This window comes from Alexandromys fortis, unplaced genomic scaffold (genome assembly GCF_014885135.2).
Source record: "Alexandromys fortis isolate MF-2015 unplaced genomic scaffold, M_Fortis_MF-2015_v1.1 scaffold_83, whole genome shotgun sequence".
NCBI lineage: Eukaryota > Metazoa > Chordata > Mammalia > Rodentia > Cricetidae > Alexandromys > Alexandromys fortis.
The window spans coordinates 7,012,561-7,039,930 of record NW_026068001.1 but is presented as its reverse complement, the minus strand read 5'-3'; the positions used below and the strand labels follow the sequence as shown (position 1 = coordinate 7,039,930).

The 27,370-nt window shown below is 41.7% G+C and overlaps 1 protein-coding gene across 2 annotated transcripts; it reads right to left on the bottom strand.

Moving 5' to 3' along the window:
* Positions 1 to 131: 131 nt before the first annotated feature.
* CUNHXorf38 (chromosome unknown CXorf38 homolog) lies at positions 132 to 27,369 on the bottom strand. Of its 2 annotated transcripts, XM_050160759.1 has the most exons (7): positions 23,377 to 27,366; positions 23,089 to 23,223; positions 19,552 to 19,671; positions 12,854 to 13,003; positions 11,572 to 11,751; positions 5,701 to 5,863; positions 132 to 3,970 (listed from the first exon to the last, which is right to left on the bottom strand). In XM_050160759.1, the coding sequence occupies exons 1-6, from the start codon at positions 23,590 to 23,592 to the stop codon at positions 5,702 to 5,704; spliced, it is 963 nt and encodes a 320-aa protein (XP_050016716.1). In that variant the 5' UTR covers positions 23,593 to 27,366; the 3' UTR covers positions 132 to 3,970; position 5,701. The 2 variants fall into 2 exon arrangements, with proteins under 2 accessions (XP_050016716.1, XP_050016717.1); XM_050160760.1 differs by lacking the exon at positions 11,572 to 11,751 and having other exon boundaries at positions 23,377 to 27,369.
* Position 27,370: the final 1 nt, after the last annotated feature.

The window sequence follows — 27,370 nt, the reverse complement described above, 5'->3', positions numbered from 1 at the left end:
GTGTTTTCCCAACCTGTGGCCCTGTGTCGATGGGAAAAACAACCTTCTTGGTGGGACCTCCAGATGAAAGGTTTTTGTGCCCCAATAAACCTCTCCACCGATTCAATAATCTGAATCAGACCAAATCAAACTGAATTAGAAAAAGTCCAGGTTTAATGAATACCATTGCTCCTGGGTGACCTTCCTGCCCCGCAAAGAGATGGGAAAGGAAGACCAGAAAACCACGTGTTTGTTCACTGTTTGGCAGGCTTTCTCAGAGGTGGAGTCTGGACTGAAGCAACTCCCAGAAGAGCGTTGGGATGGAACTTCCACCCAAACATATGGATATATGGGAACCAAGGGCTGAGGTGATGCTTTCAACTAAACATCCAGACTCTTTGGATAAATGGATGCCAGGAGCTGAGGTGAAGCTTCCACCCAAACACATATCATGTAAGCCAATTTAATAAATTCCCTTTACAATCCTCCCCAATCTCTCGGTTCTATTCTACTAGAGAATCTTGTTTAATATATAGCTAAGAATGACTTTAAAATCTTGGTCCTCCTGCCTCTACTTCCCAAATGCTAGATTAAAGGGCACACTACGAGGCCTGGTAGGCCCCACTTGGAACTGACATCTTGGGAGTTAGGTTCCAATATGAATATTTTTGAGACAGGGTCTCATTGTATATTCCTGGATGACCTCAAACTCATAGAGATCCATCTGCCTTTGTCTCACAGGTGCTGGGATTAAAGGTGTGCACCACCGTGTCCACCCCAAGCTATGAAATTTTTCCAAGAATACATCCATATTCAGACCATAGAGATGGGCATAAGGAAACAAACTGAGGGACATTCCACTAAACTTTAGGCTTGAACTGAATCTTCAAGGACACAGTCAATAAAAATAAGTCCTTGTTGGGTGGTAGTGCATGCCTTTAATCCCAGCACTGGGAGTTTGAGGGCAGCCTGGTCTACACAAATGAGTTCCAGGACAGGCTCCAAAGCTACAGAGAAACCCTGTTCTGAAAAGCCAAAAATAATAAACAAATATTGTTCTATGGGATATTACAATGATAATTGGCAAAATTTGATTATGGATTGTATACTAGTTTTGATGGTACATGTCTTGATTTTAAGGCTGTTGTAAAAGAAAGTATGTGGATGCCTACATGCCAGGAAATATACACCAGAGTTAAATACTCTAGGAGAAAGGAAGAAACGAAGAAAGAGAAACAACAAACAGAACGAAAGACTCTTAGATCCAGGTACAGTAACACATGCCTATAACTCTACCTCTCCAAAGGTGAACGCAGAGGATCAGCAGTTGAAGGCCATCCTCAGTTACATAGTGTTCTAGGGGGGAAAAGGAAAGATTGACTCTCACTGTGAATCTAGATAAAGGATATATGAGGGGCTTTCTTTCTTTCTTTCTTTCTTTCTTTCTTTCTTTCTTTCTTTCTTTCTTTCTTTCTTGGGACTGTAAAGAGTATTCCAACTTTCCTATGAGTTTGAAATTATTTCAAAATAAAAACTTAAAAAGAACTGAAAGCACTCATTTGCAAGTGGGTTGGCTTGTGGTCACTCATGTCAAACAGGATTCCAAAGGCCCTGTGACCAAGAACTTCAGAAGAAGTCGTAAGACTAGGATAAGCTATGACTCTTTCTTTGTGTTGTTCCTCCCATCATTTTTCTTTGAAGGGTGTTCATGTTGATATTGCTTGATTGAGTCCCATGACAGGCCACCTTCCAGTGAGAGCCCACATAAAAGGCTATGAAAAAAGGAAACTTTTGCTTGTTTGCCCTTACTCTTGCTGGCAAGTTTGACTATCCTGTTGCTGCTGGATTAAATCCAATTTCTTGAGGGTTCCAGTATAGACTAAGAACCAGCAGCTCTCTAGGAATCCTCCAGGCCTGCAGCATCAAACTGAGACAACCAATGCTGTCACATCCTGTAAGCCAGTCTAATAAATCCCTTTTAATATATATTCATTCTATCAGCTCTTTTCCCTTAGCGAATCCTAATATACTTAGGCTTTCAAGTGCAGGTGCCTATCACTCTGTCTGGCTATACTATCCGTTTGAACTATATTTATAAAGTAGCGGAGATGTAAATATACACTGGAAGGGTTCCTGCAGGTATCACAGCACATAGGAAGATGAACTGTGAAGAGGTGAGAATGAAAACTAGGTTTAGGCTGACTTGTCAACTTAGATAAACAGAGGCCAGGTTTATTGCCAGCATATTTAAACATATTATAATTTGGAAAAAATATCCTGGGATAAGACAATCCCCATTGCACAAGAAGGCATAACCAAAACTCAGCTCAACGTACATGTCATTTCTTCCAAGAAGATGGGTTCTAGAGATAGGCAGGCTACCTATACTAGCTTAAGGGACTAGGGAAGGATCTGGCCTGGTCTCTTGTTCTAACAAGAATGAGAGAAATAAAAACAAAGGCAGCCATCAAGCTCTAACAGTAACTATGTACTGACTACCAGCTAACAGTGCTGTGTACAGACCTGCATATTTATCAGTGGATAATGGCATTGTGGCTAGGCAGACAAATACCTTTGTTCCTAAAAGACAGATGCTAAAATTTTAGGGGTAGAATGATACTATGTCTTCAAATTACTGAAGACTGAATTTCTGTACCTGGTTGAGAAATTGAACTGCCATGGAGTTATAGGCCAGAGGAAACAAGTAACAGTCTCTTCTAGACAGTTGGGGAGAGTGGGCTGGGTAGCTCGTAGAGACCTCAGTGCCCTGTCTGTGTGGGTTCAGGTATGGGAAGAAGGATGGGCTACAGGCAGCCAGGTCCTTCCAGGCCAATAGACCCGCATCAGCTGAGCATGGCAGCAGTGTGTGAGCAGCACGTGGACCCTGTGGGACCCTGCGTACTTTATGGCAGAGGCACGAAAGCTGCTGCTGGCTGTTGCTTCATCAGGGTCAGCAACGAGGTCGGCATTCAGTGCTCCATTGTTGGCTGGCAGCTTGACCGTCGTTGGCTTCGTCTGTCTGAAGCGACCATGGCAGGTGTGGCAGCACTAGTGCTTTTCTATTTATTTTCTTTTGGCAGTGGAGCGGGGATCTAACTCAAGGCAACATGTATGCTGAGCAAGAAAGTGCCCTACCACTGAGTTCCATCCCACCCTCTCAGCTGTTTTTTGACTTTAGATGTTTTATAGGCAATTCACATTATTGTAAGGTAGCATGGGATTATTCTTTCTACCTGTTGTGTGGCACATAACACAGTACAGATGTTCTATGTCTTATTTGGTAGGTCCTCTCTACTAGTGGTTGGGTATCAATGCTGTGGTGAACATCAATTGTTTTCTGAACAATACCTTTGGTTTGTCAGAGTGGAAGACAAAAGCAGTGAGATATGACTTCACCACTTTTTATATTTTTATCTACTTCAATGTCTGGCACAGGGTTGACTCTTGATAACTGTGTGTTGGATTGATAAGGACAAACTGACTAGACACGGGTGTAGAATGAAAAGTTCAGCTCTTAAACTTTCTACACTTAGAAACTAGGTCTTCGTGGGTTAGTGAATGAAGATTTCATGTTTTGTACCCCAGACCAGAAAGGAGGAGATATTTCATTAGTTTGTTTGTTTTTTTGCTTTGGCAAAGTTGCAAAATAAGTACAAATCTTGTTTTACTCTTGAAGTCCTCCCAAGTAACTTGAGAAGGGAGAACAAATGAAGGAAGAAAGAAAACATAAGACTGAAAATCAAACAGCGACCAGGAAATGAAATAACCAAGCTGCAGGCACATTTACGTTCATTTGGGTTCTACAGTCAAAATATATGCTGAATACAGTCTCTCTCTCCACCACTCTCTGCAGAATCAATCTTGGGAGGCAGCTGATCAGGTAAAGGAGCGAAATCATCTTTGCTGAGCCTTGGCATGGAGCATTTCTTGTAGGCAGGTTTGGGAACACAGTAAAGTCCAAAGGTGACCGAAGCAGTCTAATGCCATTGACCTTGGAAATGAGCAGACAGAAGGAGAAGTGGAAGTTAATCTGACTCCCACAGAATACTGCATACAATGGTACAAGGCTTCTGCACAGTTCGAGAATAGGACAGAGAGGGGAAAAAAGGAATAGAGCTGTGAATTTATGAATGTATTAAAAGAGAATGACTTGAAAGAATGATGAAATTTCTAATTTTACAGAATAAGAGCCAGCTTAGCTAAGAGTATAAGTAGCATTTCCACCAATAGTCATAGCACACGAGGTCTAGGCCCTGCACTTGGCACAGGGGACAAAACTACTTAAGAGTAGTTTGGGAAGTTTGCTTTGTCTTTTGGGGAAAGGAAGCTGAGACTGACTCAAGGGCCTGACATGGTAAATACATGTCCCACAATCATACTACACCTCCATTTCTTTATGATTTGTTTTATTTTGAGATAGGGTCTCAGTAAGCTGCCCTAGCTGGCCTAGGACTTCGGATCCCCCCACTGCAGCCTTCCAAGTAGCTGAGATCATAGGCACCATCTCATGCCCACTCCACAGCAAACTGACACCTACTAATCTTTTCCAGATATCCTTTCTGGGACAGTAGCCTAGTCCCTCTGTTGTAGGCTCAGTCAAGCTATTTTCTAGCCTGCCACTGAGCAGCCTGGCAACCCTCTGGCTACTCAAGTCCAGAAGCAACAGTTCTATACTTAGGGGAAATGGCAGAAAATGGCTACTTTCCTCTTGCCTTTTATCAGAAGCAAAAATAAACTAAAATTTTTTTTGTTTGGGCACTACATTTCAGCTCACATTTTGGCACTGCCAGAGGAAAACTTCCAGACAAAGGCAAGAAGAGTACAGTACACTTCTGCTAGGGCGCAGAACACTCCCTCACAGAGACCTAGTCATTACCATGTAAAAAGGTTCAGAGCCAGAAAAAGAAACAGCACAAAGTTCCTGGGTGAAAGCAAAAAACAACACAAGACTAGTATTTTTCACTGCATACAACACACAACTCCAAGGTGATGAATATGGGGGAAAAATATCTGAAGCATCACGGGAAAGGCCAAGACAAAAAAAAAACAAAACCTGTGCTTTGGGAATGTTTCTCTTTTGCACAGAGGAGGATGCCTGACCTGGAAGTCAGACTGGCCTTCACATTATGCCTGCATTTTGTCAAAGGACAATATAAAATAAAAGAGAATTATTTCCATTTTTATTATTTGGCAGAAAAATAACAAGCTGGTTATGTTACCAGCTTTCTTATGGAAACTAGCCAAGCACAATTAATGCCATAGTAAAAGCTGGGCACCCTGGTATCATTTGAAGGCAGAGTAGTTTTTGACCATGTCACATAAGAGCAGACCTTGACTTCAGGTCTGCAGAGTTGAGGCTTCACAGGCATATGTGAATCGTTAATAAGAGAATAAACTCTTGGTCCACTGTTCTTTCCTTGGTAAAGTTTCTACGTTTGTCCGTTTCAAGAAGGGGGTCTCACTATGTAGTCTTGGCTGGCCTGGAACTTGATAGATAATGTAGAAAAGAATGGCCTTGAACTCACAGAAATTCACCTGTCTCTGCCTCCCGGATGCTGAGATTAATGGTGTGAACCACCATACTTAACCTTCATTTGGAAGAGTAAGGGCACAAGGAAAGCAAATGAGACTGTTGATTCAATATGGCTTCACATACAAAAACACACAAAGGGATGATGAGGCTATTGGTGTCCCTCTTTAATGTCCTGAACCTAAACTTACCTCAAGCCTTCCTTTCAGGTGTCTGACTCTCAGTGTCCTTTGAAATTTGTTTTTGATGCTGTAGATGGAAACTGTCTAGCTTCTGCATGTCTTCTGTAAGGCCATTTCTGAGGTCTGTGTTGTTTTTCAAAAACTCTTTCACCACATCCAGTCGATTTGAGACCTGCAAGAGGAAAGTGTACAAGTGCCATTCTGTGCTATTCACAACAGAATTCAATTCAGGTGAACGTGGAGGTTGCCTCACAAGGCTGGAGCTAGAGCTCAGCATCAGGAGCATGCCCCTGAACAAACAACCTGTTCCTGTCTATATGTTTACCAGAAGACAGAAACACCAGCTACTGGCACCCATCCATACATAGGTTAAGTCTTCAAATCAAAAACAAATTATTTTTTATTGCTTTATAAATAATACCATTCAAAATTTCCCAAAAACAAATTCTTTTTTGCAATTAATGTATTTATTATGTATACAACAGTCTGCCTCCATGTATGCCCGCACGCCAGAGCAGGGCACCAGATCTCATTACAGATGGTTGTGAGCCACCATGTGGTTGCTGGGAATTGAACTCAGGACCTCTGGAAGAGCAGTCAGTGCTCTTAACCTCTGAGCCATCTCTCCAGCCCATCAAAAACAAATTCTTTAAAACAAGGCAAACTCATGTCATATGTGGTAGCTCAAACTTTTGTCCCAGCAGAGGGAAGGCAGAAGCAGGTCAATCTCTGTGAATTTAAGTCCAGCCTGTCTGAAGTCAGCATGTGGAGGGCTGAGGCAGGAAGATCACTACAAATTTCAGGCCTGTATCGATATATAAATAAAGACAAACAAAACAAGTACCTTTCACTCAAACTAAACATATTCCAGTATAGCTAATTCTAAGACTACATCGGGGGTGTTTGCTTATTACCTCAATTTTTTTTGCTTCAAAACTCAAGTTTAAAGTGTTTATCTTACATTTGAGATTTTTTTTTGCCTATACAAGTATTTCTAGTAGAAGATACATCTATAAAATAGTATTAAATGTACAGACACAAAATCCTAAGTCAATAGGGTATATAAGGTTAAAAAGTCAATACTCTTAAATCTTTCCTTAGTTATCCCATTCTCTCCTTTACAGGTGGGTGATGTTATAGTCATCTCATTTCTTTTTCTTTTTTTTTTTTTTTGAGACAAGGTTTCTCTGTGCAACAGCCCTGACTGTACTGGAACTTGTTTTGTAGACCAGGCTGGCCTCAAACTCACAGACATACCCCTGCCTCTGTCTCCTGAGTGCTGGGATTACAGAAGTGTGCCACCTCTGCTGGTGCCATTTTATTTCTTCTGGAGACATGTCATGTGCTCGTGTGTATGTATTTTTTAAATATGGAATGCTTCACAAATCTGCATAAAATCTTCGCATCTGTATCACCCCAATTTTAGTATTGTGCTAGTAGTGAAACCTCGTCTCAAACAAGAAAGTCTGGGCTCCATCCTCAGTACTGTAACAGTTTACAGTGTGTTTAAAAAATATATACATAAGCTTGGAAGAGAAAAGAAAAATTATAGAGAAAGTCCTTAAAAAAAGAAATAGAGTTGCAGGGTGTAATGGCGCACGCCTTTAATCCCAGCACTTGATAGGCGGAGGCAGGTGGATCTGTTAGTTTGAGGCCAACCTGGTCTACAGAGTGAGATCCAGGACACCCAAAGATACACAAAAAACCCCGTGTCATAAAAAACAAAAATTTAAAAAAAGAAACAGTTTTTTAAAAATGCAACAAAAAGACAGAAAATACACAGATAATCTGGATACTGTATGTTATTGTGTTGTCTTTAAATTGTTTGACTGCTGAGGAAGAAGCAACAGCTGCTAAAAGACATTTGATTATAAATGCTGTTGGATTAATTCAACATATATATTTTGAAAAATGCATTGACTTCAAAATTTATTTTACTTTGGAGAAGAAGTATTGATTTTGTTTCCACTGGTAATGAAAGGCTGTGTGTTTATTCTGGGTTAAGGAAAATAAGGTTTGATTGAGGAAGATTACCTGAAAAATCTCCAATGGGAACAGATAGCCCAGTTCTACATCCAGAACAGTTTCAAGACTGCTGGCTGAGATGATCCAGCCTCACAGAATACTACAGTCAGGACTTGACCATAACCCTAAATTTTTTTTTAGGTTCTCATAAGATTATCAGCACCCCCAATCAGCAGGAAGAAGGAGCCTAGAAATCTATGCCCACATTCCCAAAAAATGGATTATGGATGTGTGTCTTTGTTTAGTATGTTAGTTACAAATTGTTATGGATAATGGTCAGAAAAAAAGCTGAAGAAAGGAGATTAGATTCAGGGTCTTGTTTTGAAAGGAAAAAAAGTGGAAATGCTGTGAGATAATGTTTTTGTTCACTGTAAAGATTTGTCACTCATATTAGTTTAATGCAATGGTGATTGGCCAGTAGCCAGGCAAAAAGCATAGGTGGAACAAACAGATTAAAAGAATTCTGTGAAGAGGAAAGGCAAAGTCAGTCACCAGTCAGGGAGAGAGAAAGAAGATGCCTTACTTGAGAAAAGGTACCAAGTCACATGACTAAACAGAGATATGAATAATGGGTTAATTTAAGATGTAGGAGCTAGTTAATAATAAGCCTGAGCTAATAGGCCAAACAATTTATAATTGATATAAGCCTCTCTGTGTTTTTTTTTGGGGGGACTGAATGGCTACAGAACTTGGGCAGTACAGAAACTTCTGTCTATACCATTGAACAAAAAGGCATAAAAATTCATATTTATCTTTTCTACAGAGAGACCTGGTGCCCCTTTCCCAACTCAAATGGGTAAGGAGAACTAGAAATGTACAGTGACCAATGCCTCTGAAGCAGCAGACCAGCTGCACATGAAGGGCTACACATTTCCAACACTTACTATCTGCTACTCTAAAAATCTCTTTACCTTATAAAAATCAGTAGTGTTACCCTACTGATTTCAGGGACTAAAGTCCAAACAGCTTGGTATGGCACAGAAAATCTTTCAAGACAGTCCCACCCTACCTTGCCACACTCCTCCATAATCATACTACTGCCCAGCCCAAACTATCCTTTCATTCTTCTGCTAAGAACATCCTTCTTCCCAGGCCAACTACTGACCTCTTACTAAATCCTTGAGTTGTAGCTCAATAGTAACTCCCCCCCCCTTTTTTGGAGGGTATCCCCTGAGAACTGATAACCCATCAAGCATCCTGACCTGAGTTCTGTTTTAACCCTTATGCCACGATTCCACTTTGGGGCACTTACTAAGTTATCAAATTTGTGCTAAATGAAAATACTCGTTAAAATATATGACCAGGCTGGCAGGTTGTGGCATGCCTTTAATCCCAGCACTCAGGAGGCAGAGGGAGGCAGATCTCAGTGAGTTTGAGGCCAGCCTGGTCTACAGAGCTAGTTTTGGGACAGTCAGGGCTGTTACACAGAGAAACCCTGTTTCGAAAAACAAGAACCCAAAACAAATGTTAAAAAAGTAAAAATAAAAAATATGATCAGAGGACAAGTAGTGGTAATGCACATGTTTAATCCCAGTACTCTGGAGGAGGAAGAAAGTAGGTATCTAATTCAAGGACAGCCTGGTCTACAGAGTGAGTTCCAAGACACCCAGGGCTGTTACACAAAGAAATCCTGTTTTGAAAACCAAACCAAATCAAACTAAATAAAACAATAAAACGAAAATTTGGTCAGTAAACATTGGGAGAATATATACTTCTAGAAATCACTTGACTTGCCCATCAAAATCCCAGCAAAATTCTTCAATGACCTTGAAAGAACGGGTACTCAACTTCATTTGGAAAAGCAAAGAAAACCCAGGATAGTCAAAACAATCCTGTACAATAAAAGAACTTCTAGAGGCATCACAATCCCTGACTTCAAACTCTACTACAGAGCTACAATGCTGAAAACAGCCTGGTACTACTGGCATAAGAACAGACAAAAAGACCAATGGAACCAAACAGAAGACACGGATCCACACACCTTCTTCGAACACCTGATTTTTGATAAAGAAACAAAAATTATCAAATAGAAAAAAGAAAGCATATTTAATAAGTGGTGCTGGCATAACTGGATATCAACATGTAGAAGAATGAAAATAGACCCCTATCTATCACCATGCACAAAACTCAAGTACAAATGGATCAAAGACCTCAACATAAAGCCAGCCACACTGAACCTTATAGAAGAGAAAGTGGGAAGTACACTTGAACACATTGGCACAGGGAACCACTTCCTAAATAGAACCCCAGCAGCACAGACACTGAGAGAAACAATTAATAAATGGGACCTCTTGAAACTGAAAAGCTTCTGTAAAGCAAAGGACACGGTCAACAAAACGACAGCCTACAGAATGGGAAAAGATCTCCACTAACCCCACATCAGACAGAGGTCTGATCTCCAAAATATACAAAGAACTCAAGAAATTGGACATCAAAAGATCACATAATCCAATAAAAAATGGAGTACATACCTAAACAGAGAACTCTCAACAGAGGAATCTAAAATGGCTGAAAGACACTTAAGGAAATGTTCAACATCCTTTAGTCATCAGAGAAATGCAAATCAAAACAACTCTGAGATTCCATCTTACACCTGTAAGAATGGCCAAGATTAAAAACACTGATGACAACTTATGCTGGAGAGGTTGTGGGGAAAAGGGAACACTTCTGCATTGCTGGTGGGAATGCAAGCTGGTACAGCCCCTTTGGATGTCAGTGTGGTGATTTCTCAGAAAATTAGGAAACAACCTTCCTCAAGACCCAATAATACTACTTTTGGGTATATATCCAAAGGATGATCAATGGTGCCACAAGGACATGTGCTCAACTATGTTCATAGCAGCTTTGTTTGTCATAGCCAGAACCTGGAAACAACCTAAATGCCCCTTGACTGAAAAATGGATAAGGAAAATGTGGCACATTTACACAATGGAGTACTATACAGCAGAAAATAATGACATCTTGAATTTTGCAGGAAAATGGATAGAACTAGAAAACATTTTGAGTGAGGTAACCCAGACACAGAAAGACAATTATCACATGTACTCACTCATAGGTGGTTTTTTAAACATAAAGCAAAGAAAGCCAGCCTACAAACCACAATCTCAGAGAACTTAGACAACAATGAGGACACTAAGAGAGACTTACATAGATCTAATCTACATGGAAGTAGAAAGTATAAAAAGACAAGATCTCCTGAGTAAATTGGGAGCATTGGGACCTTGGAGAAGGGTAGAAGTGAGGAGGGGAGAGGCTGGGAGGAGAGCAGAGAAAAATGTAGAGCTCAATAAATATCATGGGAAAAAATAAAAATAAATAAATTTTATAGAAAAAAGAAGAAAGAAAGAAATCACTTGACTTAAAAATAAAAAACCTGGCTCTCTGTGTCTGATCTGGTTGGAATTTTATGTCAACTTGACATAAGTTAGAGATATTTGAAAGATGGGACCACAATTGAGAAAATGTTCCCACCAAATTGGTCCATGGGCAAGCCTGTGGGGCATTTTCTTGATTAAGGATTGATGTGGGAGGGCCAGGCTTAACTCAGTGTGGGTAATAGCACCCTTGGGCAGGTGGGCCTGAGTTGTATAAGAAAGCAGGCTGAACAAGCAAAGAGAAGCCAGTAAGCAGTGCTCCTCCATGGCTTCTGCTTCAGTCCCTGCTTCCAGGTTCCTGCACTGACTTCCCTAAGTGATGAAGTGTGAACTGAGCTATAAGCCTAAATTAACCCTTTCTTCCCCCAGCTGCTTTGGGTCATCATGTTTATCACAGCAATAGAAACAGTGTCAAAACGAGCTACTATTGCTGCTCTGGCTATCATCTTTCTTTCTCCTCACATTTCATTCTTTCCTTTACCTCTTCAGGCAACACCTCTTCTTCTGCTGCTTGAAGATAAATATCTTGCAGTTTTTCCTTCAGCAATTCCATTTCAATTTCATGGATTTGGCTCACACTCAAGTAACTTCCTATTTCAAATTTACACCCATCTCGTTCATCTTCCTCAGGAATGTGAACAGCCCAGTCAGATGTCAACAGCTATGGGGTGACCACACAAATACATGAACAAATTATTTTTTAAATTTCAGGTTTTAAAATATTTTTTATGAATTCTTTTGGAATTTCATAAATGTACAAATGTATTTTGATCATATTCACATCTAACTCCTCTTCCAACTTCTCTAAGATTCATCCTCACATTAAAAGTTCATTCTTAAGATGTATCACTGTTTGCAGTTTTGGGGATGGAACTCAGGGACTAACTGAGGATGTGGCCTGCTGGTAGATAACAACCCTACCAGCAAGCCACACCCTCAGCCACTTGTACTGCAATAAGAGAGAGCCTGTAATTGAGTGCAGGCCTAACAACCTTAGATATCTTGGATCTCTTAAAGTCAAAGGAGAGAACAGACTCCCAGGAGTTGTCCTCTGATCTCCACATGCACGTGTGCACATCAATGTGGAAACACATGCACACACATATACACACAAAATAAATGAACAATATTAATGGAAAAGAAATTCTACTGGGTAACTTGAAGGATTTATAATAAAATACCATTATCTAGATAGACCTATTTTAACCACACAGTTATTAAAGGAAACAAAAAAAACTCTGTTAAGTCCACATTTTATACCAGCAGTTTTTCCTCTGTTCACATTATAAAATTTAGCTTGGGGTTAAGATTGTAGTTCAGTGAGAAAGTGCTTGCCATGTGAAAGGCCCAGCCCTAGGTTCTACCCCAAGTAGGCTCTCCAAATAATAACAGAATAAAATAAAGACTAGGAGTATAGAGTGCTTGTCAGAAATGAGGATCTGTGTGTGATTATCATCAGTACTGCAACAATAATAAATATATTTTAGTTTAAATAAACATCAAATTCACCTTACTTCTTAAGTAGCCCAGGCTTCCCAGGAGCTTACTATGTAATAAAGACTACCTTTGAAATAGCCATACTTCTGCCTCAGTGTACCAAGTGCTGACTTACATATACCACCACACCTGACTTAACATCAAAAAAGACTATGGATGTTTTAAACCCCTTAGGTTTGTATACCAGAACTGTTAAATGAAGTTTCAGATGGGCATAGTGGTGCATGCCCATAATCCCAGCACTCATTTAAGTAGACCATCTTTACCTGTTCTATTCTGGAATGTACTGCTTCAATCTCTGGAATATTCTTGAATTCATTCAGAAAATGTTGGATCTTTATCTGAAAATCTTGAAGCCATGTAGATGATACTTTCATCTCTGAAGAGTGCATTATCTCATTCCGACACTTAATTACCTACAGAAAAAAAAACGGAGTTGGGCTGGTAAAGGTGTTTGTTGCCAAGCCCAAGAGCCTGAATTCAGTCCCTGGAACCCACACAGTAGAATGTAGGATGAATTGAATGAGCCTCAAACAGGCTCATGTTTTTGAATAGCTGATCCCCAATTAGGGAACTGGTATGGGAAGTCCTTCTGTATATGTGTTGCTTTTATTGGTTAATAAAGAAGCTGCTTTCGGCCAATGGCTCAACAGAACATAGCCAAGTTGAAAGAGATAGAGAGTAGGTGGAGTCAGTGAGAAGCCATGGAGCTGCCAGAGGAAAAAGATGCAAGCTGCCAGCTGGAACCTGGCTGGTAGGCCATGAACCTCGTGGTAAAATACAAAATAATAGAAATGGGTTAATTTAAGAAATAAAAAATTAGCCGGGGGGGGGGGAGGGGGGCTGGAGAGATGGCTCAGAGGTTAAGAGCACTGACTGCTCTTCTGGAAGTCCTGAGTTCAATTCTGAGCAACTACATGGTGGCTCACAACCATCTATAATGGCATCTGATGCCCTCTTCTTGTGTGCAGGGGTACATGCAGATGGAGCACTGTCACGAGCCATTTCCCCCCTAAAAATCATTACAGGAACCATCACCCTGGGGAGTTTGCAGGGAACCCCACACCCATAATTATGTTCTATTGACAGAACCTGCCCACACCCAATTAGCTGTTATCTGTTAGCGGAACCTGCCTCACATTCCAGCTATCCAGGGAACCAGGTGTGGCAACTTGTGACTTCTTGGCCTACCTGTCCATAACCTCCTGGCCTACGTGATGAACCTGAACCACGTGACCTGGAACACGCGGCAAGAATCTCGTTTCCCTACCCCCCAAGCCCTCATTCAGGGGCTATATAAACAGCAACCATGATCCTAATAAAGGGGGCTTTGACAAATCTGCTTGGCCTCCTTCTTCTGTCTTAGCTCATTCCCTTCCAGGTAGCGCCCCTCCGAGACCCTGGAGTAACTGATTGCAGGGTGGGTTACAAACCCCTAGACTGAGTAACCCACCCAATGCAATCGACAGAGCACTCATACCAAAAACAAATAAAAAGGCATAAATAAAAATTTGCTGGGCTGTGGTGGCACATGCCTTTAATCCCAGCACTCGGGAGGCAGATCTCTGTGAGTTAGAGGCCAGCCTGATCTACAAGAGCTAGTTCCAGGACAGACTCCAAAGCCACAGAGAAACCCTGTCGTGAAAAACCAAAATAAATAAATAAATAAAATTGTACACCAACCAGAATTAGCCAAAAATATGCTTAAGCTATTGGCCAAACAGTATTGCAAATAATATGATTTCTCAGTGAAATTTCAGGTCTGAGTATCTGGAAACAAATGCGCAGCCTCCACCAACAGGAAATTGTTTGGGAAGAATTAGGAGCTGTGTGACATTGTTGGAGGACAAGACTCACCAGGGTCAGGCTTTGTTGTTTCAAAAGACTCAAGACATTCCCAGCATGTTCTCTACTTACAGTTCATGTGCATGCTCAGCTGTTCCTGTTGCCTTGCTTTTACTCTAGCAAGTATTTAAAATAACATATACAATACAATAAAGCCTTTAGCCCCTTTAATTTGTGCCTGCCCCGAGGGCATCTATCAAGCAGTGAAATCTCTGTTGAGTCACATACTGAAATGTTCTCAAGGGACAGGTGACACCTTAGTGAAGCTGGTTCAAACAGCTAGGAAAATGAAGGCAGAGGGATAGGCATGAAGTAGAGAATGGATGTCCCATTTAAACAGCAGCTTACTAACCTTGTGATTTGTTGCTATGGGAGGAGTGAACTCACTGTCACCAGATCTTATTTGTTATTTTAAAGATAGAAATTCTGATATGACAACTAATTCAAAAGTTGTCTTAAAAATAACTAGACAGGGACTGGCTAGAACTTGGCAGGAACTGCCAAGCCTGAAAACCTTCAAGCCCTGGGACCCACAAGGTAGGAGGAAAGAACTGACTTTTGAAAGTTATCCGCGCCAGGCGGCCTTTAATCCCAGCACTTGGGAGGCAGAGGAAGGTGGATCTCCGTGAGTTCGAGGCCAGCCTGGTCTACAAGATCTACTTCTAGGACAGGCTCCAAAGCTACAGAGAAACCCTGTCTCGAAAAAAAAGAAAAGAAAGTTATCCTCTTACAGTTACATGACCACATCTACACATGCAAACACACACACACACACACACACACACACACACACTTATACACACACCAAATAAATATACGGCATTTGGTGGTTAAGAGTACTTTTTGGCCAGGCGGTGCTGGTGCACACCTTTAATACCGACACTCGGAGGCAGAGGCGGCTGGATCTGAGTTTGAGGCCAGCCTGATCTACTTGCTCAGTTCCAGGACAGGCAGGGCTACAGAGAAACCCTGTTTTAAAACTCCTTCCCTCAAAAAAGGCACTTGTTGCTCTTTCAAGGAGCCTAGGTTTAGTTCCTAGTACTCACACAGAGCCTCACAACCTCTGTAACTCTAGCTCCAAGAGATCTGATGCCCTGTTAGTATTCAGGCATCTGTACTAGCTGCCTTTGAGGTCCTGACAGGATGGATCCATCTTCAGCTGTAGCCATTAAGAGCACCTTCTGTTCACATTGGCTATGTTCCCTTTTAAAAGATGGGCCCTGTCCACCTCCTATTTCTCTCTCTCTCTCTCTCTCCTCTCTCTCTCTCTCTCTCTCTCTCTCTCTCTCTCTCTCTCTGTCTCTCTCTCTGTCTCTCTCTCTCTGTCTCTCTCTCTGTCTCTCTGTCTCTCTGTCTCTGTCTCTCTCTCTGTGTCTCTCTCTGTGTCTCTCTCTGTCTCTCTTTCTCCCTCTTTCTTCTTCTGCCTCTCTCTTCTCCTCTGCCATTCTTGTCCCCAGAGGCTGGTCTCTCCCCCACCATTTTCCCATTCACTTCCCCTAACAATCCCCCCCATCTGAGCTGCCATGTGGTCTTTTCTCTCTTGTGCTGCTTTTTAAATTACAACACCCTCTTCTGACCTCCACAGGCACCAGGTAGACACATGGTGCACATACATACATGTATGCAAAATACTCATATACATATAGTAAATGACAAAAAATTAAATAAACTTAAGCCGGGTGATGTGGGAGTGTCATATATCAATCTGTTGATTTCATTGGTTAAGTTATAATAAACCAACTGCTTGGCCTCAGCTTAGAACATAGATGGGAGGAGTAAACAGAATAGAATTCTGGGCAGAAGAGGAAGTGAGGTCAGACTCTGCTCTGCTCCCGGAGAGACCCGACAGCTCTGCTGGAGCAGAGACACCAGGATGGACGGAGGCTAGACTCTTCCCGGTAAGCGCACCTTGGGGTGCTTACACACATCATTAGAAATGGGCTAGTCCAGGTGCGAGAATTAGCCTGTAAGGGCTAGAGTTCATGGGCCAAGCAGTTCTTTAAATGAATACAGTTTGTGTGTTGTTATTCCGGGCATAAGGTAGCCAAGCGGCCGGGGTGTTGGGGACGCAGCCCCGCCGCTTCATATTTCAACAGCCGGGCGATGGTGGCACATACCTTTAATCCCAGCACTCGGGAGGCAGAGGCACGCGGATCTCTGTGAGTTTGAGACCAGCCTGGTCTACAAGAGCTAGTTCCAGGACAGGCTCCAAAACCACAGAGAAACCCTGTCTCGATAAACCAAAAATAAATAAATAAATAAATAAATAAATAAATAAACTTAATAATTTTGTAAACTCAGATAGGATAAATAAAGTAGGTCTGCAAGCCAGATTTGGGGGTATAGAAGACTGTCAAGGGTTAAGGAATTATTCAACCAAGTGACACAAGAATGACAATCAAGGTAGAGAAATACAAAGAAGGAGCTGGAGAGGTGGCTGAGTGGTTACGAGCACCTGACTCCCAACACTTCCATCGCAGGTAAGAAAGACTATACCTCCAGTCCATGGAGTCTGACATCCTCTGCTGGCCTCCACTGGCACTACATGCACATGGTACACAGATATGCATGCAGACACAATACCCACACACATAAAATAAAAATAATCGCTCTTTAAACAAAAAGGTTGACAGTCATGGTGGCATGCAGTTGAAATAACAGCGCTTGGGAGGCAAGAGAATCATGAGTTCAAGGCACACACAGTGACACCTTGTCTCAAGAAGAAAATAAACAAGAAAAACAAAGAAATCTCCATCCTTTGCCCTGAAAATCATTTTCCCCAGATGTCTTTGCACATATCTGTGACATAAGCTGGAGTCATTTTGGGAAAGGTAACCTCAGCTAAAAAATGCCTCCAATCGATTGGCCTGTGGTACATTTTCTTGACTGATGTCCTACCTCACTGTGGGTGGTGCCACCTGTTATATAGGCAGCATTCCTCCATGGCCTCTGCATGAGCTTCTGCCCCCCGCCCCCGGGTTTCTACCTTGTCAAAGTTCTTTTTTTTTTTTTTAAATATTTATTTATTTATTATGTATACAATATTCTTTCTGTGTGTATGCCTGAAGGCCAGAAGAGGGCACCAGACCTCATTACAGATGGTTGTGAGCCACCATGTGGTTGCTGGGAATTGAACTCAGGACCTTTGGAAAAGCAGGCAATGCTCTTAACCTCTGAGCCATCTCTCCAGCCCTTGTCAAAGTTCTTGTTCTGACCTCCTTCAATGATGGACTGTGCTGTGGAAGTGTAAGCAGGTTGGTTTTAGTCATGGCAAATAGCACAGCAATAGGAACCCTAACTAAGATAAAGTTTTTATTCCTTTAAAATTTTTTTTGCATATTTTTTCTCCCAAATGACTTAAAACAACCTGCTACAGAGCAAGTATACTGGCTCCAGATATAACCTCAGGCTGCAGCAGACAACTCACAAATGCACAAAATCTTTCAAATCCCATCCAGTGCTAGGAAGTTGAGTAAAGGGAGATTTCTGATGTGGAAACCGTAATGAAAACAAAATAAACTTTTGCTTATGAGAAAAACGGTGCTACTACATATTTAAAGACAATTCAAATGGTCTGTGTTCTTGACTAGAAGAGGAGATTAACCACTATGTTAAATGCTCATCTCGGGGAGGGGGGAGATTTAATATCATCAATTTATCTTCACTTGCTGCTATGCTGCTGAAATAGTATCATTTTTGACCAATATTATAAATAACCCAAGACTTCTACACATTCTTTTCAAGGGCCTCAAAATTAAAGATGAGTGAGGGTTATTGTTTGGCGATATAGTGGAAAATCAAAACCTTCTGGAATTCTGCGACAGGGAGAACAATCTCCCCTGACATGCATTGCACATTAGTGCTTATATTTTCTTCTACCTAACTTGATCTCATGGCTATTTTGTAGAAGGCCAGTGTTGTTTCCGTTGTTTGTTTTATTTTGGCTTGTAATTGTGGGGACAAGGATGGAATTTAGAGCCTTGTGCATGCCTTACAAGCACTTTACCACTGAGTTTCACACCTAACTCTGTATTTTTATTTAAAGTTTTAGTCCTGGAACTCACTCTGTAGACTAGGCTGGCCTCATACTTACAGAGATCTGCCTGTCTCTACTTCCTGAGCACTAGAATTAAAGGCACATGTCACCACTGCCCAGTGCCCTGTGTTTTTCTGTCTTGCGTATGTGTTCTATGCATGTATGATCCTGTGTCTGTGTAGAATCCAAATGCCAACATAGGGTATCTTCCTCCATAACCCTTCACCTTATTTTTTGAGATAGGGTCTCTCAATGTACTTGGAGCATACTGGTTATGCTAGACAAGCTGCCCAGCAAGCCCTGTCTCTGTCCTTCTCCCCAGTACTGGGGTGACAGATGAACACTGTCACACCCAGCTACGTAGGAGCTTGGAATCTGAACTGAGGTCCTCATGTCTGCCTACTGACTGACCCATTTCCTCAATATCAGACCCATTTTTTATATAGAAAACAACTTTGCTCTTGTTTATGGCAGAACAGAGAAGATAAATCTCAGTTCCATGTATAGCACTGTGGTGGCCTGAATGAAAACGGCCCCCATAGGCTCATTTGGTGTGGTACTATTAGGAGGTGTGGCCTTGTTAGAGTAGGTGTGGTCTTATAGGAGGAAGTGTGTCACTACTTAGCTTTGAGGTTTCAGAAGCTCAAGCTAGTCGCAGTATCACTCTTTCTTCCTGTTGCCTGCAGATCCAGGACTCTCAGCTCCTTCTCCAGCATCACGTCTGCCTACATGCTACCATGCCTCCCACCATGCCAACAATGAATTAAACCAGCCCCAATTAAATGTTTTTCTTTATACAAGCACAGTAACAAATTGTCAGGAAACTTTAATTTTAGAGAGCTATAGGGTTAGTGCTTGACCACATTCATATTCAGGTTCTTGGACATCACAGCAGGTACATATGATATGAGGCCCAAGAGCTGTTTAGGGATGCCAATTTTGGACTGAAGTCTTTCTTTGCTATTGCCATTCTGAGTGCTGCTATGCTATGCCTACATGGCTGGCTGATCATCAGCGTTTCATTTCAGCCTTCCTAGTATTGACCACTACGGAGTGGACAGTTCTGAATCTGACAGCTCTTACCTCTGTGACTTTCTTCCGATCAACCACGAAGTGATCACAGCAATTGATGAGACTTAAAAGAGCAACTGCATCACATTCCTCAGGTCCTCGTTTGTCTGCCAGTCCTCGAGGCATGAAGGCCTAGCGTAAGAGAATGTACCAGGTCACTTGAGTGTCCTCCAACTCTTTCTCCATTTCCCAAATGATGACTAATGTTCTCTTATCCCCTGAAGTTTCAAGCTAGAACGTAATGAGTTCAAAATGCAACTTGGAAAGGTCATATCATACTAAGCCTTGGCAAGGGACTAATTGAAGGGTTGCACTATCCCTCTGCAATATTACATATAGCTGGTGTAACTGGTTTTCTTGAACCTCACTATGTAAACCAGGGAGGCCTCAAACTCTTGAGATTTTCCTGCCTCTGCCTACTGAGTGCTGGGATTAAAGGTGGATGCCACCATGCCCAGCCTCTTGTCTTTTTTGTTATTTTGAGACAAGTCTCACTATGTATCCCTGGCTGTCCTGGAACTTGCTATGTAGACCAGGCTAGCCTTGAACTCAAAGAGATCCACTTTCTCTGTCTCCTGAGTGCTGAAATTTAAGCTATGTACCATCAGCTTCTGTCCTGTCTTAGAGGTATATATTAAAAAGATAAATGCTTTCCCCTCTTTTCCTTGGTAAAACTGCAGTGCCTGTCATTAAAGAGTAGACAGTTCCTTAGTAACATGAGAAACTTCTACCCATCACCATAACCTGGAGTATAACAGAGCCAGGTTCAAACACCAGCTAGGCTACTGCCTTATGGCCTTAGGCAAGTTACCTACCTAATCCTCAGTCTCAGTTGGTCATTAGGGGTTAAGTATCGTCATACACATCAAAGGATGGTGTGAGGAGGAAGTTAAGTGGGCATAGAAAAAGCACTGTGCTGAGCATATGGTATAAAGAAATCTGAGCGTCAGCAATTATGACGTCAATGGTGTGAGGTGAGTAGGTCCCATACAGGGGTTAGACAGAAAGCTTAGGGTTGAGACACTAGACACACTGGAAGGCTTCACTGTAGCACTATCCTGTCTTTAGCTGAATCTTCTAAAATAAGTCGCACAAATGCTGAATATATTTTTTTTCCCTGAACTATCTGCAAACTTAACACCTGGATGTAGCAACTTTACCAAACTACAAGTCTCAAGGCACATTCCTGCTACAGGACTAGAGCATCTGCTAGAGTAGAAGACACATGAAAAACATGAAAAATTACTCTCATTTGGGAGCAGTGGCATGTGCCTTTGATTCCAGCACCCAAGAAGCAGAGGCAGGCAGGTCTCTGAGTTTGAGGCCAGCTGATATACATAGACTTCTAGGCCAACTAAGGATACACAGAGGACCCTGTCTCAAAAGAAAAAAGTTATTCTCAATCAGAGCTCTAAAAAAAAAGATATATTCCACTGCAAGAAAACAATCCAGTCGGGAAGCAGTCACAAAGCTTCCTGCAGGATGTGCATACTGGTATTCCAAAGGCTGGCAGTAAGTACAGGGAGCACCAGAGTCATTTGGGACTGAGTTAGACCAAAGGAGTGGGCAGTGAGAACTAGGCAACTGTGATAAAGTCAAGCAGAAGAGAAACTGCCCAGTACCTAGAAGCAGTGGAAGACAAAAGAGCAAGGTCAAGTGTTTGAGGAAGAATGGCAAAAGCAAGCCCAAGTTAGATTCTTAGCCTTTCTGTGTGGACAGGGATTGTGTGAGGGTAGACAATGGGGTGCTGAGGTAGAGTAGATGAAGGATGCTAAGTCAGGGAACCCAGGAACTGAGACCATGGAGTTACACAAGGTTGAACTAAGTGGTTTGCAAGTGGCCAGCAACCAAGGGGAGGAAAGGCTGGCAAGAGAGGTGGCACGGGTTTCAGAAGGGCTCCAAAGCTATGAAAGCCATAATAGAGTCCAAATGGGTCCAAGCCAGTCACAATAAAGGGAAGGGTTTTATTTCTCTAGGCAAAGGTGTTTTTCCCCATATGCTCGAGGGAAAGGCAAAAATTGGAAACACTATTGCAGCAATAAAAAGGTGGATGGGGCTGGAGAGATGGCTCAGTGATTACGTGGATTTACTGTTCTTCCAGAAGAAGGACAGGAATACAGAGCTCCAGGAACAGAAGGCCAGAGGAAGAAGTTACCCATGTTGGGAGATTCACAACCACCTCTTACACCAGCTCCAGTGGACCCAGTTCCTTCTTCTGGCTCTAGTAAGCACCGGAATACAGATGGCATACACTCACACACTGACATATAAAACTTTTCTTGTTTTTTTTTTTTTTTTTTTTTTGAAACAGGGTCTCCCTATGTAGTCTAGCCATGTAGACCAGGCTGGCCTTAAACTCAATAGATCTGTCTGCCTCTACTTTCCCAGTGCTGGGATTTCAGGCAGGCACCACCGAGTCCAGCCCAATAGAAACTTTTCTTTTAAAGTTTTACTCATGTGCACTGGTGTTTTGCCTACATGCATAACTGTATGAGGGTGTTGTGTATCCTGGAACTGGAGTTACAAACATTTGTGAGTTGCTATTTGAATGCTGCGAACTGAATTCAGGTCCTCTGGAAGGACAGCCACCGCTCTTAATCGCTGATCCATCTCTCTAGCCCCCAATAGAAACTTTCTAATCTTATTTTTTAAAGGACTGTTGGGTATAGTAGTACATATATGTAATCCAAAACACTTGGGAGATGGAAGCAGGATGGTTAGGAGTTCAAGGCCAGCCTGGGTTACATGAGATCTTGTCTTAATAAACTGGAAAAGACGGAGAGAACAGAGGTGGACTCAACATGTTAACTGCAGTCCCAGCAATGCCCCCCTTCCACCTGGCAATTGTGTACTTGTCCATATACTAACTCCTAAAGTCACCTTGTGTTAGGAGGCTACTTCTGACCCATCCTTCCACTCACTACTGAGCTTCCAGGAAACATCAAGAAATCAAAACAAATTCCCAATCAGCCCAGGCAGTATGTTACAGCGCCAAAATCTAAAGACAGGCCTAACAACATCTATCTCATAACTCATCACAGTTCTACCTTCTAAAATTTTATACCTTGGCTAGGCACTCCGCGGGCAAAATGAGCCTTTTAATGATCCTGCCGTAAGGCACACCTTATCTCTTCTTCCATGTCCCCTGGTCTGTACCTTCTTTCCCCTTCTTTTGAGACAAGGTCTTAAACAACATAGCCTAGGATATCCCCAAACTTGAGCAACCCTGCCTGGGCCTCTGTAGTGGTGGAATTACAGGCATGAGCCACAGCACTTGGCTTCACTACACATCTTGCATCAGCATTTCTTATTGAAATCTTTACTATAGCTTCCAAGAAGCAAAGCTCAAAAGCCTGAAGGAAGAGCTAAAAGATTCTGTTTTAGTGCACTGGGATGGGTCCAAACAGCCTTTAACCACTAGAACACTAGGCCAACTAATCTCTTTGTACCTGTAGTTTCGAAAGTCTCAGCTTTCACTCACAAACCATCCTCTGCCCTGGGGCAACAGGTGACCTGCCTTCGGCTTTCCTCCAGGCTGCAAGTGCTTACCTTGGCTACCTCCCAAGCATCCACGGGCCAGAGGCCAGGCCGGCAGTTTCCCCAGTGCACATCTCCATTTCTGTTGACATGATGCCTCAAGATCTCACGTTTCCACTCTGTGCACACCACACACTGAGGCTGAAACTACAGGGGGCAGACATGAGATGAGACCCAGGCGTGCTGGGCAGCAGAAATAGGAACACCCCAGGAGCAGCCCCGCCCCTCGAAAAAAAAAGACAAGTTCAAGGAACTGGGGAAAGGCTGGGAACTGTCCCAGCCCCAGGGCCAGCAGCTTACCTGGCGGGCGCGTGGGCTGCACCGGGAACCACCGCGACAGATGGCGTGGGGACCAAGGCCAGGGACTGCAGCGAGCAGTCCGCGATGGAATGAGAGGACCTCGCGGCGGATGAAGCCCTGCAGACAGCTGCGCAGCAGCAGCAGGCAGTGTCCTGCCTTCACCCAGTTTTTGTACTCAGCGCAATTAAGGCGCACCGCTAGTTCTGACAGCACCATGTCTCAGCCCCGAGCTGAGAAAGGGGTGGGGGGGGGGGCTGGCAGCAGTACGCACGCGCAGGGAACCCTGGGAAGTTCCTACAGCGCGCAAGCGTTGGAGGAGCTTCCAGGCGGCGCAGGCGCAGCCCCACCCAGAAACTATTCCCCACCATTGGTGTTGCTTAGCGTCACTGAGTACCACAATACAATTTGTGACAGACGATAGGGGCGGGGCCATTCTTCCACATCCGGGAAGCTGCAGCTCCTCCACTTCTTAAAGGAACCACCTAAGGTTTGTGGACTTGAAACATTCAGTTGCAGCCTCTGTGATTAAAGCCCTTAGACTTTCTCATTTCCCCAAAAATCCTGCTAGCCCTCTAACCACTCATGATATGCGGATTCCTGCTTTGACTCCTTAAATTGTAAAGATGGAGTACTCAAGGCACATTTCTTGAATTATGCAATTCTAGAAAATTAACTAGTTCCTAACGCCATAGGACAACCGCAGACAATCCCAGTCATCAATAGACCATGCCTGCCATCTGACTGATGCGCAGGTCTATTCTATTGTGTGCTCCCCGGCATGAGCTAAAGTGATACTAGGGCCAGAATCTCCATAATTGGAGCACCTGGCGAGACAAACGTAGATAACGTGTTTCCTGGATTTGGAGGGAGGACTGCACAGTCACAAGCTGAAGCCTTCAGAAAATGTACACCACGGTTATTTCAGCTGTCAGAATACATTAGATTATCAATATAATGTGAGAAAAAGTCACTGTTTTAGATGCTTTTAGTGAAGTTCTTTAGCTTGGAAAACGTGTTGAAATTGTGTGTAATCAAAAGACCTTGAATGAAGGCTGTAAACAGAGAAGGCTTTCTAAGACTCACAGCATAGGTAGTGTTAAGGTGCACTAGTTCTGGGTTCAAACTACCAAGTTTTTGTAGCTTGATCTTAGCTAATTCTAGTTTTAATCCTAATAAATTACTTTACTTCTTTGTGCCTCTGTTAATCATCTGTAAGGTTATTAATACTTACTTACCTCACAGTGTGACGAGAGACATTTATACACATGGAAACACTTAGTATGATGCCTGGCACACAGTAAGCTCTTGGTAAGTGCTAGTTCCCACGTTATAGTGACATAAATATGCCCTTTTATCCATCAGTTTACATTATTGGACAAAGAATTTTATCAAATCACTGGCTAGTTGAAAGTGGGGACAATTTATAAAAAACAGAGACCAGATCTGGTGATCTGAAGACTCAAAATACAGTACAGGCAGGTATCTCTTAATTTGATCTTACTAACCTCAATATTAAACCCATCCAAAGCAAATCCAAATACGCCATCCCATCAAAGCAAATGAAAACTTCAACAAAACCCTACATTAACATTTATCCTTCTCTGAGTTTTCATAAGTTTTCTTAAAAATTTTAAAAGTATAAATTTTGTATTAAGAACATTTGAAAGTAAGGGTGGGACATGCCTGTCTTCCCAGTACTCAGGTGAATCACTTGAACCTAGAAGGTTCAAGGTGAGCCTGAGCAACATGGAAGCAACTCTGTCTTTTTTTTTTACTGGGAAAAAAAGAAAAAGAAAATAATGTAATTGGTATTTCTTTTGGAGAAAAAAAAACAAGACATGGAAGTTTTTAATGGAAAAAAAAGAAGAAAAAGAAAATAATGTAATTGGTATTTCTTTTGGAGAAAAAACAAAACATGGCAGACAAAACTTTATGCCTACTCTTAACCCAGCTAATCTTTAAACAAGGTTCAACTCCTGCGGTTAATAACTGGCCATGCTCTGATCAAGTTATCGCCTTCCTCCTAACTCTAAAAGGCCTTCTATACATTTTAAAATGACATTTTGAAAAGGGCAGATCAGGGCCAATGTCTTCTTTCAGGGTTAAACTAATACTAAACCAAAACTACAACCCAAAATATCTTCACCAAAATTAACTAGAGAGGTGGTAGTTCTCTGAAACTTGTATAAATTTTATTTATTACTGTAAATACTAAAATCACATTGAAAACACCTTAAAGTCAAACCACCTACTAGAGAAAAACCACTATGGAATCCAGTTTCTTTGATTGAACCTGGTTAACAAAAGAGGCAAAAGACATGGTTTGTGATGAAAGTTACGATTCAAATGCTAAGTATTTCCAAGCTTTAATAAAGTATATACCAATTCCAAGTACCAAGCATGATATCAAAATTCAAATTCACTGGTTTACTCTTAAATCAAATTCTGTTCATTGAATCCTATCTTACTCGGTTTACACAATGCATTCAAAGGTGTTATAATTAAGAAAAAGTAGCCATTGAATGCATCATGTATAAAAATGCAATTAACATTTCAAAACCACACTTAAAAGAGAAAATACCTGAAAAGTGAATTCTATTCATAAAATTATTTGAAACAATATCCTGCAGATAAAAATACATTTCTTGTATATACATGTAGATTTCTACATGAAAGATAGGATTCAGTTCCCAATAGAAAAGGGCTGACTCCTGATCAAACCATCTTAGATTGCCAAACCCATGTGATTACCACTGTGAAGAGAACTGAAAACAGAAGGAGAAAAGGGTTAGGTTAAAGGAAGAAGAAGAGTTTAGTCACCCACTCTGGAAAAGTGTCAGAGCTGGGTGAAAAGCAGGAGATGAAGGCAGAAATGAGACACAGAAGACAAAGAAGGCCTCAACTCTGACTGGAAACGAAGATTCAAGCAAAGTTGAGCATATATGATACAATTGCAGTGAGATGCTTAAAACCAGAATCTGATGGTTATAGTTCTAGAATCTCAATTAATCATCTTCAAATGGAATCAGACAAACATCTAAAATTTCATCGAGGACTAATTATATTGGCTAGATATAACTCAGCATGAGTATCATTAAAACACATAAAACAAAAACAAAAAAAACTGCTCCAAATAACATCAAGTTATCAGAAGATATTTGAATCAGATAATATTCATCAAAGCTTAAAAAGTCCTGACTGGCTGTAAGAGACAGTATAATACTCTAGAAAGAAATCCTATTGAGAGGTACCAGTGCCAGAAACTCCACTGGACCCTAGACAGGCCCTGCACTGTGGACTGGACCAGGTTGTGTCCAGCAAAATATCCTATTGCTTTGCTGACAATTAATTAAATTGAGATTGCTCAGAACAACCCCAATTGTGTTGGGAAAGGTAAGAAGTTAAATAAGATAAAGAAATGTCACTGAAACTTCATGCAAACTAGAGCATTCAAGTTCTTTGCTTCCTAGTTAATGCTGTATGCAAAAGTATCCTTTACATGACATTTTCCTAACAAAAAGGTTCCCATTTCTTCACACATGAGAATAACTGCATTATTTGAGATCCTTGATCATTATAAATCACTTACTGTCTCTTTTTAGACAAAGTTCTTTCATTTTACCCAAATCCTATACTGACAAACAACCAAGGTGCTAAATTTTAGGAATGTCTGAAGAAACTACATTAACCTTAAAACAAAAAAAAAAGTTTTTGGCCAAATTTCAGACATACGTAATTAAAAATCTGACTGGCCCCACCAGGTTAAAGATGAAGGGAGGCCCTAAGAACTCTAGAGAGCTTACACACACACCAGTGAGTGTCACTTTTACATCCTAGTTTTATTAAATATTGCTTCTTTGGGACATGTTTAACAACTCCCAAAACATTTCTGTGTAAGGATTCAAAGCGGCCATATTAAAATACAACTTCAATATAAAGCTCGTCACAGTTTTACAGTATTCAAAAATGACAGACCTGCCTTAAAAAAAAAAAA